We start from the raw sequence: 16,562 nt of genomic DNA, 5'->3' as shown, positions 1-16,562 counted from the left end.
CCATTACTACCATGGACAGTGAGTATGGATTGCTCAGATAGCAGTCGTGAGCTCCTGGTGCAGGAACCAGCAGACAGCACACCAGCTCTCCCGACCTGGATGACATCTAGGATACAAAGAACTCACAGCCGTGGACCCAGATGATGTTTACACCACTTCATGTCATTGCTGGGGCTGGGAGGAAGGGACTCTCTTGCTTTGGAAGAGAAGGGCGTTCTTTCCTGTGGAGAAACATTTTGGCAGAACAGTCTGGTGTTTTGTTTATTGTTGGGTTTTTTCCCATGTAAGTTGTTTGTCTTACACCTTTTCTTATTAATATTTTTGCTGTTACTGTATGTTTTCTTATCTCATTGCTGTTTCCAGTAAATTGGTCTTACCTCAACCTGTGATCTTTGCATTTTGTGCTTCCAGTTGGAGGGGAAGAGGGAAAGTGAGTGGCAGTGATGGCGTGGTTTTAGTGAGAGCACTAAATTGGAGAATACTGTTCCTAAACCACAACAGTAACCAAAATGAAGCATAATTTAAGTCATCAGCCTTAGAAGTCTCACAGTTATGAACAGGTGGCCTTGTGGCCACTCACACAGGACCCACAGCTTCCACAGGATGAGCGGAGCTGAGACAGTTCTGTCCTTAATCTTTGAGTTCCTTGGGAAAGTGACCTACAGTATATTCTCCTGCACATATGCATTGATGCTGTGTCTCAGAGGTCTAACATCTTTTCTAGTTGGCATTACATCAGAAAGTCTGTCTGTCAGGTGAGAGGGAGAACTTCTGTTCAGCTGATGACCTCCTGGCTCTTCTCCACCCACCAGCACCCTCCTGATTAAATCCTGCTGCCTCTCTGTGTGTTTAATGAGCTTCCCCAATTGACAGCAAACCAGAATTTTAAAGAACTGCCACATAATAGGTGGTCCCAGCCAGTAAGACTTGGATTACTGGCAGCACAAAGACAGTTCAAGAAGAGCCTTTATGGCCAGGAACGATAAAATCTGGGGATTTTGGCTGAAATGGCTTTTCTAAAAGAGTGAGCTGCTGTAAGCCTACATCAGTGTACAATTTCCCCCCTTTTCTGAATGCTCAGGTGGGACAGTCTTTTATGAGGTTCATGTTGGCTCATTTGATTTGCTTTTGATTTCATCCATTTGTGCTTGTGGTTAAAGTGATCTTGTCAGTTTTTTGAGATGTGGATTTTCAGAGTGAAAGTCAGCTCCTTCTGTAATTGGCCTTCCCTGTGCTTTGTTTTCTTTTGTTACTTCACAATAACCATAGTTTACTCTTATTTGCATAGAGCTGGTGTTGGACACTCCAGTGCTGCACTGTCTCCTTACATTTTCCTTCATTGATCTGTTTTCTGTCTCACATACTGATGACATTATTGAAAGGTTTTGTGTCTGTTGTTACAGCTGCAGCATAATTCTGTGTCTTGGTTTTCTGTGGTGGTGTCAGTTGGTGTGTTCTCCAGCCACACAGGGAGCTCAGGATTTTGCCTTGTTAGAATATTCATTGGTTGATTTTGCGATGTCATTCATATATTTTCTTCTGTAAAAATTTGTACTGTCTCTTCCATTCTAGAATTATTTCTGCATTGGTGTACATAAGTGATAATTTTTGAGATGGTGATGATTAAATTGAAAATATGCCCTTTTGGTACTTTCTTGTTTCCAAGTGACAAATTTTACTCTACAATGATGCATTGTTCTGTGGCTGGTGGGTGGCTTTTTGTCTTGAGTTGTTTTTCTAGTGATTTCTCATTAATACCCATAATATTGAATACCATACAGCTTGTCCTTGTTGAATGTTGTAATAAGTTTTTGTTTTGTATCTTGGAGTAGGAATACAGAGCTATTACCCTTTTCCATATTAGGGTTTTATAAGTTTATGAGCATCTGTTTCTGAAAAAGAAAAACATAGGGTTTTTTTCTGCTTTCTCAGGACACAGGAAAACCCTTATACAATTAAAAGTGACTTCTAAGTAATTATTTTAAATTGGATTTGTGCTTTCATTGGTCCCTTCTGAGGTATAAAGAATGGTTAATAACCTGGAATGGATTTAATTTTTTCCTTTAAAAATGTGGGAAAATGAACTGTTGCCTCACAACATTCTTTTGAAGAACTGTTGGGAGCCTTCTAGCATTTTAATTCTCTTAAATACCCTAACAGGAGAGCCAACAGTCCTGAGCAGACAAAAATATCTTTGATGCAGAACACTCCTTAGGCCTTTAAACTGTAAGCAAAAACCCCCCTTTAACAATGCTTGAAAATCCATTTGTGTTCCACCTAATTACTCAGCTTCTGACTCTATTTGCCACTGTAGTGTTACTGTTTAGAGAGCCTCAAAATCATTCCAAGAATACGTGAATTACTCATGTAGAAAATAAACAGAAAAATAGTGAAGTGTCAGAGGCCAAGGCGAGCTGGAATCTTCTGCTTTGCCTCTTCTGTAGATTGGAAAAGACACGGAGGGGTCATTTTCCTTTTCACCATCTAAGCAAGCTTGTTTATCACATGGCCACCTTCTGTGCATGCAAAAGTAGGAAGGCATGAAACAAAGGATGAAATCTGCAATTCACTGTGTTTAATTTCATTGAAGAGTGTTTGAGGAACAACGTAAAAATCACAATAATTTGGAAGGAATGTCTGGAGGTCAGTCTGGTCCACCCCATACTCACAGCAATGAACTGATTACCTAACATTTTACCTTTGTCAAAAGAAGTGAAATGTCTCAAGCATACTGTTACACTGGGTTCTGGACAGTCTTAAAATGATGTATCTGGTTTAGTCTCATATTTCAAAATTAGATGCATTCTTCTCACTGGGTTCTCTGTTGAATTCCCATACAATACTTGTTTTCACTTTACTTCCTCAGAGAAGACACGGTTAAAAAAAAAGAAAGAGTAAATATGTAGTCTCTGCTGTTGTGTCTGGCTGCTTTTTAATATTAATGTCTTTGGGTTTTTTTAGATTTAATGTGAACAACAAAATCCTTCATCCTGAAATTGCAGAATGGTGAGTAACATAAAATCTTTGAGTAGTGTTGAACATGCTTATACTGTACCATTGCTTCAGAGAGATTCCATCAGCAGAAGCCACCTACTTTACCACAGGAGTTTTAATTTTAAGTTGATTTCATGTTATGGACTGGAAATACTATACAAATGTAATAATAGGGCTGGGTAACAGCATTGAAAACTAAAGAATTTTTTTAACATTTCTTAAGCATTGTATCTGGATACACATTCTGTAGGATGTGTTAGGGTTTCAGGCACATTCGTGTAAATATGAATTTGTATGAATGGGAAAAAAACTGAGGATAATTTATATTCTAGCAACAGAAATGAAATGTAGATCAAAACTCTGTCTAAACAGGTAGTATTTAATTAGGTGTTGTTTCTTCTCCAGGATTTATTTTAACAGCCTTAATTTTGTTGAATTATTATTCATATAACTGTACTTTGTAATTCTTGGGGAATTCTGCGGTAGCCTATGGGAAGCAGACAAACTAGATGTGTGACTAAGTGCAAAGCTACTCCATTTTACTAGTTTTCTTCCTGTGGTCAACATCACTGACTTTCTGATTGCTGATTGCTCCATAACTAAGGCTATCTAGTTTTCCATTTAGGAAATTACTGAAGAATGAACATAGTGGATTTTTGTTAATGAATTAGGTTTCTATCTAAGCTTTTTTTTGTGTATTAATATAGAAATGAGGAAGCAAATCCTTAGCTAAGACAGATAAGCTTAAAATCTTAAAATTCAGAACACAGGTGTACCTTCTGACTACCACTGTTGTAGCGTATTGTATTACATACTGCTACATATGATGTTTTTTAATGTTTGTTTTCTGCACGTATGCTGAGAACCATCTTCTGTCTTCGTCTACAGCTAATTGCCAGCTTGAAAACTGTGGATATGTTTTTTGACCGTCAGAGTGATTTCAGAACATGTAGAATTATTAAAAGGTCACATACCTGTTGTTGCAGATGTTTTTCATTGCTTGGTGTGACATAAAGCTGTAAAAGGGAACTGGGAAGCGGGGAAGCTTTGTATAGACATTGTTCCACCCCTGAGTCATGCATGGGCCTGGAGCTGTGTGGTAGTGGACTCCTTGCTACTGCTGATGAGTGTAAGGGGGACTAATGTTTAGATCTTGCCTATTCTGTCCTTCTAGAATTTGTGCCCTTCCTTTTCCTAAACAGAGAAGTTATGTTATAGGCTTGATTTCTGAATTTAAAAGGGGTGAGGAAGAGGACCTGGAGATGGCCCTGACTTCCAAGCTTTGCTCTGTAGACACTGCAGGACAACAGGGACAGAGATGGCAATTTTAGCTGCAGAAGGCTTTGGAGTAGGGCTACAGACTTTTTCCCAAGGTAGCTTTCAGGTTGTTTCCATCCACCTTACCAAGGTACCACTTGATAAGTTTTTCTCCTCTGTGGTTTCAATTAAAGGGTGATTAAATCTTCTTTAGGAAGCTCAGGTATGGACAAACATAAGGTCGGTGCCGTGGAGGTTGTACTGAGAGAGGTGAAGCATTGAGGCAGTAGAAAGGCAGCACTTGGAGCTGCGGTAGAAAGAATCGTCTCTTCAGTGAATTGTGAGTGACAGCCTGGAATTCTGATTTAGTTCTTCCTGCAGCCTCATGGAAGAGGGATCCTTGGTATGCACCTTCCCTACAGCTGGCTTTCAAGGAAAAGGAATTCTCAGTGAAGAAAAAGTTCAGATTTGCATTCAGAAATATTTTAAAAGGTTTTACTGAGTTTGGTGGCTTTCATTTTAAGTCAGAAGTAAGTTAAAGAAGGTTGTTGGGATTTAAGTGTCTGGTGAAATTAACACGTGAATGATAGGTTATGTCTATTAAAGCTTACTGAAGTAGAAATCTTCTTGGAATGTCAAGTTACTGGCCAAGAAAGTTTCTTTGGAAAGCAATGTTTTTAGAATTAAGAAAATTTTTCATTTAGGAAGATGAATTATTTTGGGTTATATCCTGGGGTAGGAAATTGCATCCTTTGAATCATCTCCTTTCAGGAATGCATTTAATTTCAGATTTGGCAAGCTCTGAACTACTGTGTTTTACATAATACTTGTCAGAAAAACTTTGCTCTATGCCATGCTGTCAAACTGCCAGCTGGAGGTGAAATGGCTGAGCTTTCTGAACCAGCCAGGGAGAACTGGGAGCTACAAAAGGCAACTCTAGTATTATACAGTCTTCTAATAAAGTGCTGAAAAAATGGTTCAGTACTGACAAGGAGTAAAGTGTTTGTGGTTAAGGATCTGTTGCCTCTCTTGCTTACCTTTCCCAAGATCTCAGCATTTTCTGACTTGGTATGGAACTTAAGGATAAAACAGAGAAGAATTCAACCTTACACTGGATTTCAGCAGTTTTCAGATGGTGTTTTAATTTTTTTTTTTCATTTTATGGAGTGTGTGTATTTCCAAACAAATTTTAAAACTTTAAATTTAAAGGCTTCCACTGCAAGTTTCATAGTGAATGGCTATGCTGAGTATTGATGTCAGAGTTTTGAAAAGAAAATGTCGTATAACAGAAGAAAAAATTTGAAGTTGTCCAAATGATCTCCTTAGTAATCAGAAGGAGGTTTTCTGACACCAACACTTAGCCAAATGACCTTTGGTTCCTGTATTTTGCCAGTGTCTGTCTGTCATAATCGTGGTGGTACTAGAAGTCAACATTTAGTAATGTGCAGCTCTCTTTGTGCCTGTATATATTGTATTTTCCTGTAATCTCAATGAAAATGGGGTTTGATAGTTTTATGTGGAAGATTTCCTATGTTCTGTATTTTGCATTATTTTGATGGAAAGCTATAATTATTTCTTTGTGAAAAGTGATCTGTATGTTACTGTCTTAAAGCTGTGCATTTGCTTTTTGTGTTTTCAGAGGTTTTTCTATCTATGTTGTAAACCTCTTAACATTTTTTTGAACTCCTGTCTTTGGTGTTCATGCACCTGTCTTTCAGAATTGTACTGTGATGCCTCTCCTTTGCATATGTTTGCTATGTTTGCTGGCTTTGATGCTAATTCAGTTAGCAAGTTTTTATGCACTGCAGAAGAGCATAAATTTATAAACTGTGGTAGAGAAATTTCTATAAATAAAATGTGGAAAGGTAACAGCAGAGGTGAGAAAGGGTAAAGATAAGGCAGGACTGTGAAGTCTGTCTACATGGGCATCATCCTTACTTATTAGGTGGTCTGTAAATCTAGTATTTCCAGAAGGGAAAGGAGGAGTGGGCGTTCCCAGGAGTTTTCCGTATATGTCAGAGAAAGGAGACATTAAGGTTGCACACATGTACTAAAAAACAGCAAAACAAGCCAGCTGATAAAACACTGATCTGGTAACTGGAAACAAATACTTCTGGCAGCGTTATCAGTGCTGCAGAATGCACATAGAGAACCAATTTGTGTATCTTTGAGGAGAGCACTGGTTTAGAAAAATACAGTTGAGTTATGTGAGTTTCAGCCTCATAATTGCCTCAAATTCTATATGCTCTTGACCGCTTGATTAGGTCATGCATGTAATTTGGTATCCAGAAATTTAAAATGCCCAAATGCAATTTCAGGATTGAAATGATACTTGTTTATATTAAAGTTTCTCTCTCCTGTTGGGTGACGGATGTGTGAAAGGACTAGCTGCTCATATGGCCAAGTGGAAATAAAAGCAGAAAATCTGTGTAAAAGGAGAATGAGGAAGAAGAAATGGTTTTACACTGGTAAAATGAGGAAAAAGAAAAAAAGGTGAAAGTTTTAGGTCAGTCCTGACAGTCAGAGACTTGTGCTTCTCTTTCACCTAGATTACACTGAGTGCCCCCACTGCTAATCTGAGGAATGCCTTACATGTGGAATCTGTATGTTTTGGCAATTGCATTAGCTGGAGCCTGGAAATTATTTGTTCCCATTAAAACATTAATGCATTGATGCATAGGCTGTAACTGGTCCAAGAAGTGTGTTTAATAGAATGTTGAAGTTCACATTCATGAATAAAGGTGGGATTTTCTTCCTATCCTTATTTTGGAAGTGGGGGAAAACATCATGGGAACTGTGGACACTCATCACATGCAAGATTGCCCTGAAGTGCCAACCACTGCTGTAGAGCTGGCTTGGGAGGGTGTTGCTTTTTGCACTGTCAAAACAGTGAGAAGGTGGTGAAATACATGCTTTTCTACTACCCAGATATGCTGTGGGGACTCCATCAGCAGTACCACTGTAACATAGGAGCCCAGGAACTATTTTGGTATCTGGTGAAGTTGATCATGTTACCTGCACATTTGTACCTCCTCCCTCTCCTCCCTTCTGGTGGTTTGGCAGTGGTTTTTGTTGGTCTCAGAATGACTAAATATTTTCTGTAAAATATTTCAGTGCCTGACCTTGTGTAAATGAAGGGATTGCATTGCATAAATAGTCAGTCTGACGCTGAGCATGAATTTCTGTATTCAGATACCTGAGAAGTTGCGATCTAATACAAATTTGATCCTGAAGCCTTATGCCTACGTCGAGGGAAATGGTTTCTAATACTGTTTGCACTTGCTGTGCAGCAGTTACTAGCTTGTATTACTAGCAGAGTCCAACAAAAAGATTAGATAGCTGAATTATGAAGCAACCTATTTTTCAGGCAATTGCAGACCATGGATATGTACTGTATATTGAAAGTAATATGGAGGCACATCAAACAAGTATTAAATTACACTGCTAGCACATGCAGGCTTCCAAGGAACAGGATTTAAAAGAAAAAATTTAAAAATCTGTAAGCCTTTGCTACCTCATTCTAACTGGAATATATTTGAGCCACTCTTTTTTATGTCTTGGCTGAAAGACAGGAGCAGAAGTTTGTTTCCTCACTCATTGTCAGCAGGTTTTATCATCCCAGTATATTTTTTTCACCTGGGTGTGCATTTTAAAACCTTGTACTTCTCATTCTCGATTGCATAGTGATTATTTTGTGTCATATTCCAATTAACTGAGAAAAATTCCCCTCTGCAGTGTTTCTGTTTGTAAAAGCATTTTGATCAATATCAGGATTTTACAAAGGTACCTTTACTCTTACCAGAAGAGTTGTGTTTGAAGGGGAGTGGCTGTGCTGTAGTAACACACCGTCTGTGGGAAATGCTGTAATCTCACATCAGAGGCACCCATGGCTGAGAAACCTGTTTCTGGACTCATTAAAACAAACTACAGAGCAGAAATACCCTAAATAGTTTTCTACAGCAGTGTGAGGATGAGCGTGTTACAATAAGAAGAGGGGTCTTGGTGGCAGTTTCAAAGTATAACAGTTATGGTTCTTTGTAACTGCTGCAAACTCTGGAGTGCAGCTTGAAAATATGATTGAAATATTTCCATGCAATTCAATAGGTGTTGTTCTGTACTTTGTAAACAGTAAGTATGTACTTCACAGCTGCCTTTGAGATGGGCATGAAAAATACTAGGAATTCAGTTTGTGTAACAGTGGAAGGGGTATGTGGTGTTTAATAGAGGTTATGGAACTGTGTCTGCTTTACTGTTCATGTCACACTAAATAGCTGCTTTTATTTGAAATACATGATAGAAATACATGTAGTAGAGAAGCGTTAAACGGTGCATTTTTGAGATGAGTTCACAAGAGAGTATCAAGTCACATAAACATACACAAATTCAGTATCTCATAAGGCACAAAGAGTAGGATGGGGTTTTTAGGGCATTGGTTTGCTTAGGGTTTTTTTGTTTTTTATTTTCCTTCAGAGGCATGTGAAAGAATGGACATCATGGCTGTAATTACTGCTGCTTTGGTTTCTGAATTTCATGGTTTGGGTTTTTAATACCAAACAAAAATAGCATTTTTTCACACCACCCCCGCCCACCTTTTGAGGTATTGCAAATAGGAGGGAGTTGCGTCTGTGCTGAACAGAAATTTTGGAGCTCTGGGAATTTAATTATGTAAAATAGTTTCGAACTGTGTTTAAAAGGAAATCAAGCATGCTTGTAGAAATGTTCCATTTGAAGTAGTGTTAGAGTCATCACAAACGCAGAATTGCCTTGGTTTTGTTCCTAATGTATTGTAGAATGAGTTGAAAAAATATTGGTTGAACCACTCGTTCATAGGTATTAAATAGGGCAGGCTGATGTTTGAAATTCTTGTGACTTCCCTTTGTAAGATTGTTTTGCTAATGCTGAATCAATGCCAACAATACTTTGCTGTCATGAATACTGTAATAGCTGTTTGCTCTTGAGGTGTACTTGATCTAATCTTATTATAGGTGATACATATTATTTTCAGAGTTTTTTCATTTTGTATTCTTAAGCTGTGAAGTTGCAGCCTAACATGCTATCTGTTCTTCTTCTCTTAAAGTCGTGTCATTAAGACAGACATGGAGTTGGAAGTTCTGCGCTACACCAATAAAATCTCCAGTGAAGCTCATAAAGAGGTAATGGATCCTTTACTGTTAATAATTTTTGCTCTTAGTGTACCAGTGGTACTCAGAAAATGTCCCCAGCAACCCAGAATTGCTTAGTAATAAAATAATGGAAAGGCTGGATAGAAATAAGAGGATAATATCCTCCTATTGCAGCCCTGTAATATACCTTGTATTGTCCTTGAACTCACTGGTGCTTTTGTGATACGTGAGAAGTGAAGTGTGTGTTTGGGGAAGAGCTGGAGCCTCAGCAGAAGGAGGCCTGCTTGCAGTCTATCTATTCTGTGTGCACAAATACGTGTATAATGATGGAGAAAGAAAAGACCAAGGTTTTTCAGGCCCGTGTGCAGCTCTGAAAAGTTTACCCAGCAGGTAACTGTCTACAGATCCCGATGGGCTGGGGAAGTCTTTCCATGCACAGTGTAGGACAGGGAAAGGATTCCTCAGAGTGGGGTATGTCCCTGGGGCAGTGCTGAACCCTGCTATTCTGTTGCCATACCAGTGTGGCAAAACAAGTCCAGGCTCTCAGCAAGGCTGCTCAGGTTGGACCTGGCACTGTACCAGGGGAGCTGTACTGATCTCCTGGTGGTGATGATGAAGTTAACTTGGGTATCAGTCCTGCACTCCATATAGAGATGCAGATGTGCTGTGAGTTCTGAGAGTGGTGATGACCAGAGGGAGCTTAGGTAAAAGTAACTGATGAGGTTACTTACCCAGCTGTTGTCTTGGCTCCTGCTCCTCAGATATCTGAGCTATGACGTGAAGGAATGTTTTAAAATTAATATTGTAAAATTGAAAACTCAAGGGATAGGCATTTTGCATTCACACTCCTTACTTTTTCATCATCCTTGAATAATCTTATCATACCTGAAAGTAATTTTTTTTGTAGAGCAGCTGCCTAGAACTTCTATAATACAGAAATAGACAAAATTTTCTTAGCAAATCTGAGAACAAGGATCAGATTTATGACTTATAAACCGGTGTTAACTCCAGTAGTTTTCTGTTGATTCGGATTGCAAAGTATGAAAGAGACTCTCCCATTGTAGGATAATCCACTTCATAGCTTTGTTTTGCCAAAGTAGAACAAAAGGATTTGCTGCCATGTTCACAGAGCTTTCACAATTAAACATTGGTATTTTGGTGAGCTGCACTTCATTAGGATATAGTAGTTTGGCAATTAAACTTGCTTTATTGTTGGAGACTGCAGGCATTCTTAAAGATTAAACAGTGTAGTTTTAAAATACATCTATTGATGTAAATTTAAATGAAGTACAGAAGATATTTTTGTAATATAGGTTTCTCTGGAGATAGTCATAAAGCATAAATTTATAAATATGAGATTCCCTTCTGCTATGATGGTCCCATGCTAATATGTATCTTCCAGGTAATGAAGGCCGTAAAAGTAGGAATGAAAGAATACGAGATGGAGAGGTAAGAGTTCTTACAGTAATTATAATAAAAAGGAGAATATCTCTGTAGTAGGGGGAAAAGCAATAGCTGAGACAATCCAGTATCATGGATTCAGCTGGACTGAGAGCTCATTGCTGTTTGAGGCCACTGTAAGCATTATTTTGTTATTTTGAGGTGGTACTTCATCTGTTTCAAATGTGCATTTGATGGGGGTGATTATTTTTTGGTTAAGTGTAGCATATCTCTCTTCCTGGAGTCACAGTAATTTACAGAAGCTGTATGAAATAGCTGTTTTCATTGTTTGAAGCCATCCAGTAAAACGGTGTTTATGGTTAAACATTTAGTCTGGTTATGCTTAGAAGACTGCATGTGTGGGTGTTTAAGAGTCTTATGAAAGGCTGTGTTCAATTACATTTTGTCTGCAATTACAAGCCAGCAGTACCTGTACTTAGCCTGTGCAAGGAGCTCAGCTCACACGTGTAATGGGTGCTCTACAGCTGCTGAGAAGTCAATGAGAAAGCAGCAGATCTCTCTTACGTTGAAGAGAACAAGCTGTACAGGCATCCATGAGGGGGTTGGCTGGTCCTAGCTGATACAGTAATGATGAGTCTAGATCTAAGGGAAACATTGCCTCCTCTCTGGAATCAATATTTACATTAGATCATCAGCATTTATCTTATAAAGCATGGTTTTGATCATCAAGTCCATTTATTTTTAGTTTGTACACGGTATTTTCAATTTTCAAAGTATTTGCATAATGAAGAAATAGAAAATACCAGTCATATGTCAGTTACTGTTGTTTCTTGGCAGTAATTTTTCAAAGGCTTGTAAGCAGGCTAGAGCACCACCCAGGGAAGGGAATATAAAGAGACCACAATATTTGTCATCAGGATTTCAAGGTAGTTCAAAAGACAAATAAAGCCTGTAGAACATACGCAATATAAAGAAGCTAATGTTACATTTAAGCAGTTTAAATTTCTGCAGATACTATAGGCTCATGCCTGTAATTTGTCAGTGCTTCAAATTGCATTTACACATACCACCAGCTAATAGAAAAATAATATATTGTTTACATTCTGTCTTTAACTTTATTTATGAACTTTGTGTTTGTGTTCCTTTTACTCACTGGCCATGCTATACATGCTGATAGTGAAATTTTGCCTCTGGAAGTCATTAGCAATCAAAATTTCCATAGAGCAGAATTTGTTCCCAGGTGCTTTTAAATGTCATCATCCTGGCAGTTTGATTTAAATATCATACAACAAATATGTATATAAACAGTCTTCTCTAAGTCTACACAGTATATTACCTTTTTTCTCCAGGACTTTCATTCTTCCCTGGCTAGCTCCTTCCATACACATCAACCTTTTGAAAAGATTATTTCTCTCTATCAATTGAAAAAAAAATAAATTAGGCTGCTATTACACCTATTTAAAATTGCCTTCTATTCTTCCATACCTCTTGATAGATTACACATCTTGAAAGAGTTTGAAGTTATTTAGCTAATGAAAGAGGTCTTGGCAGACTGCTCTACTGTGTCTGTCTTGGAGACTATAATTAGAACTTCAGTTTCTTTTACTGTTGGAATTCATCCCTGCACCCATTCCTTTAGGGAAAAAGGGCCCTACAAATGTAAATCCTGTCTGCTATTCTTCTGTCTGCTAGGAAGAATAATGGCAGAGATCCCAAAAGCAATTAAATTTTTCTGTTACTGGATGTAGTACCTAAGTGTTGCCTTTTCTTTGTCCATTTGGATAAACCCTGGTAAATGATTTTGAACCAGTACTGTGTTAATACTGAGATATATAAAAAATAAATGCATTTAACTGCAACTCCAATCAGCCCCGACTTCTTTTTTGGTTTGATATTATTTAACTTCAATGTGTGGTCGGTTGACTTTAAGGAGACAGCCAGGGCAATTATCTACAAACAGTAATTCACAGCATGTGTAATTGCATATAAAGTCATTTTGGTAGGTCAGATTCTGAGTTTTCTCTGAAGCAGTTTGTTTAGTGTTTGTGCTTATCTCATGTTTAATTAATCTTCTTTAATTAAAGGCTTTTAATTATGAAACTCCTCTGTAGTGAGTATATTGTTAAAAATACAGCAAAATGGTACAAGAAATCCCTTCAGCTTGAGAAATATGTGAATAAAATCTGTGATTTCAGCAAAGTTGTTTAAGTGTGCATATATAGACAAAAATGTTTTGTGTGTATATATAAGCACACTGAAAGTACTAATTAGCACCTACAGTCATCTGTTTCAGAGCGCTCTAAAGGCCTGGAGATAACTTCTCTAGATCAGTGTTTATCAATTTCTAGATTTCATCTGTGTACCGTTTACCAAATGAAGTGTGGAATCCTCTGTGCATTTCCTTATTTGTTCCCTTTTTATTAGAAAGAACATGTTTAAGATTGGGGTGGCTGCTTGGAATTGTCAGTTTGATTGGGGAATGATGAGAAAGTGTATGCTGTAGCAACAGGCAAGTGACTTCCTGCATCATGAGTTCTGGACACACAGCTGTTGTATGCATCACCCATTTTTGTGGGGGTTTATCCTCTTAATAGCACCGAAGGTGCTGTTGTTACCAAATGCCTGAAATACCAGAATAAGACTCTCCAGCACTAATGTTGTGTTAGAGAGGGCATCATTTATTCAGGCCTGAGGTTCATGCAGGAGATCCTAACCTAACCTGGACACATGGTTCTGTAAGAGTGTTACTTATATACAGTTGATACATGCATATTAAAATTTTTCCATTACCATAAATCCTACCCCATGTTCCCATAGATTCAGTCCTGTTTTGTCTGTCATGGCATTCTTGAGTCAGATATCTTCTTATCTTCCAACTGTCCTTGCTGAAAGCAGCTTTTGCATGCCTTGTTTCTTTGCTAAAAGCTTCTCAGGCACAGTAAAAATTGAATTAACCCTTTTGGTGTCACTGTGATAGTGATGCCTTTTCCTAGTCTTAAAATCAAGAATCAAACACAGTTAGAAGGGAAAAAGGGATTTTACCTCTGTATTTATTTTAAGGATCCTTAGATGCACCACGCTCAGGTGGGATGGGCCAAAACGCACCCTGCAATGCACATCCCTGATAGATCTGGTATCACATTATAGATTTTACTAATTAGCAGATGTATCAAAGATTCCCCAATGAGAGGCTCAAGTGAGCCCCCCTCCCCGAGGAACCTTCCCCTGGATGGTTCTACCTTAGTTTACAGAATGTGTTCTGGAGAGGACCTTGGGGTCTGAGGCCTTCTGATCCCTAACTATGAGGCTTCTAAGATGTTCAGTCTCCTAGCTTGACAAATAAGTCTAAGAATGTAGGCTAAAAAACACTAAATACAAAAGCTATAAAAAGGTATCTAAAAGGGGTATAAAAGAAAAGGCAAAAATCATCATGGCATCAGTAGGAGTGTGTGCACAGTCCTGAGTTCATTAAATTATGATGTATTTATCACTGCCTCGATGACACCAGGCAGCACTAAACCAGGCCTAAACACCCGTTCCCTTGTCCGACACCTCCCTGGATTATGTGAGTGTCTCTGAAACTTCTGCTGCTGCTCAGCACAGGAGCACCTTGGGGTTACCACACAAGTAACTGTGATTCCAGTGTCCAAAACTTGGGTCCTGAGACTGTAAAGTGGAGTCTATTAAAACAAAGGAGCAGTGCTTAGTGTACAGGGGGTGTTGGCTAGTATACAGGGGGTGTTGGCTAGTGTACAGGGGACATTGGCCAGTGGACCGGGGGCAGACAATGTGGGCAGCCGCGGAGGGGGGGTTCTGCCCCTCTGCCCCTGTGCTCAGGTGAGACCCCACCTGCAGAGCTGCCCCAGCCCTGGGGCCCAGCACAGGGAGGACCGAGCCCAGAGGAGGCAGCAGCATGAGCAGAGGGATGGAGCAGCTCTGCTGGGAGGAAAGGCTGCCAGAGCTGGCATTGTTCAGCCTGCAGAGGAGAAGCTTTGGGGTGACATCACTGTGGCCTTCCAGTACATCAAGTGAGCTACCAGAAAGATGGAGAGAGACTACGTACAAAGACTTGGAGTGACAGGACAAGGGGGAATGGCTTCCAACTGACAGAGGCCAGGGCTAGATGGGATATTAGGAAAAAATTCTTTGTTGTGAGGGGAAATAATTGTAGAGGTCTTGTAGCAGTTAATACTAAACTTAAACTCCACTCTGCTATAACAGCAATAATTTGAAGAGTAAAATGGCAAGAAAGCAGTTACAGAGGTTTTTTCTTCTTGGTTTACAATGCTTACAGACTGTTTTTATACCTTGCCTCTTACCAGCTGAGGCTGATAAAAGTTCTTTATCCCTGTTCTTTTCAGTGCTGTCCCTGATTCCAGAGAAGAGCTTGGGCTCTGAGATGAGTTGCTGTTGTATCTGTCAGTGTTAAATTTCACTATCTGTGGAACTCTGAGAGCACTCTCACAGATTATGGTTCTCATCTTTCATTTTTCTCTCTCTCATCTGCTCCAGTGGAACAAACTGAAAATAAAACATACATGTTATTTCACTAAAAATGAGAAAATAGCCAGAATAATTTTGTTTTCCTTTGAGTATTTCCTTTTAGTGAAATGCTGATTATTTTAGCTAATCAGTATTTGCCACTTACCATTTCCTGATGATTTTGCTCTTTGAATGTTTTTGAAAAAGTTGCTGACTTCTGCAGCAAATGATCCTCAAAAATATTTGGGTTTTTTTCTTGAGGTTGGATAGAATTTCAGCTTAATTATAACCTTAGTAAGTCCTTCACCTAAGTGTGCATAGATAGTAAATAAGAAATACCCACTGCAGCTGACAAAAATACACAGGTGAATATTCCACAGTTGCTTTTTGGCATGAGAATAGTGTTGAATTGTGTCATGACCCTCACTGGTATTTGTGTATTTTTATTAAGCAAAAGACCAGGACTCTGTTAGTCTCAAGCAGCATGTCAGTCTGCTCAGTTACTGGTACATATTTTATGTCTTTTTCTATTCCTTCTTTTTTTTTTTTTTAACAGTTAGTGTTGTGTAGCCAGGAATGGCTTGGCTGCCTTATTTCCCAAACTGCCTTGCAATTAGAGGTGATGTGTTTTTAAATGTAGGGTGCTGCTCTCAAAAGGTTAGTTTTAAAACTTTAAAATACATGAAAAACAGAGAGAGGCAGAAGGTGACCTTTTCCTGCATTTTAGAAACCCCAACACAATCCACTAATTTTTCCTTTGTTTCTGCAGGCCTGTGTGGTAGGACAGAAGTCTGCCTGCTGTCTGGATGGTGGTTTGGTGTAAGATGATCCTGTACCTGATCTTATTGTCTGTGTATCTAGTTCTAGCACAAGGGTTGAAGGAAGAAGTGGATCAGCCACAATCTCTGTTTTTAGCAAGAAATCCTCACTACACAGCAGCCTGGGAGCTTCTGTTCAGCATGGATACACTGGAGCTGGCAGGGAAGGAGTAGCTGAGCCAGTGGTTTTGTACCTGTGCCCGTGTTAGGGGCAGCAGGGGTGATCCAGGACTTCCTAAAAATGGTGATACCGAATGACCTACAGTGTCCAGGGCCAGGTAGGCAGCTTAGTGCTGACAGCTCTGACAGCAAATGCTGGGTACCTGCTAATTGCTTCATTTGAGTGAGCTGCTGAATCTCATGTGTTCAGTGCCCAGAGGGAAGTCAGATATTATGTGTTTGCCTGGAAGAGCAACTGGATTCAGAGAGACACTTCCTGCAGCCTTCCCCTCCTGCCTACCTTCCGTATGTACAGCTGGTCCTTTGA

General features: G+C 39.1%; 1 protein-coding gene and 1 long non-coding RNA gene across 2 annotated transcripts in view; both read left to right on the top strand.

Annotated features, from left to right (window-relative positions):
• Positions 1 to 6: 6 nt before the first annotated feature.
• Positions 7 to 2,325, top strand: LOC108447182. The gene is made up of 3 exons (XR_001862593.1): positions 7 to 410; positions 1,447 to 1,453; positions 2,315 to 2,325. It is a non-coding gene; the product is annotated as an uncharacterized LOC108447182 (long non-coding RNA).
• A 576-nt stretch (positions 2,326 to 2,901) lies between these two features.
• The window catches only part of PEPD (peptidase D), a 106,987-nt gene continuing 93,326 nt past the window's right edge, over positions 2,902 to 16,562 (top strand). The window contains exons 1-3 of the mRNA XM_008635351.2: positions 2,902 to 3,006; positions 9,329 to 9,404; positions 10,777 to 10,823. Coding sequence (XP_008633573.2) covers positions 2,942 to 3,006; positions 9,329 to 9,404; positions 10,777 to 10,823 — 188 coding nt within the window. The 5' untranslated portion in view covers positions 2,902 to 2,941. The remainder of the gene's footprint in view (positions 3,007 to 9,328; positions 9,405 to 10,776; positions 10,824 to 16,562) is intronic.

This window comes from Corvus brachyrhynchos, unplaced genomic scaffold (genome assembly GCF_000691975.1).
Source record: "Corvus brachyrhynchos isolate BGI_N302 unplaced genomic scaffold, ASM69197v1 scaffold646, whole genome shotgun sequence".
Lineage (NCBI taxonomy): Eukaryota > Metazoa > Chordata > Aves > Passeriformes > Corvidae > Corvus > Corvus brachyrhynchos.
This window is presented reverse-complemented; position numbering and strand designations above follow the sequence as displayed.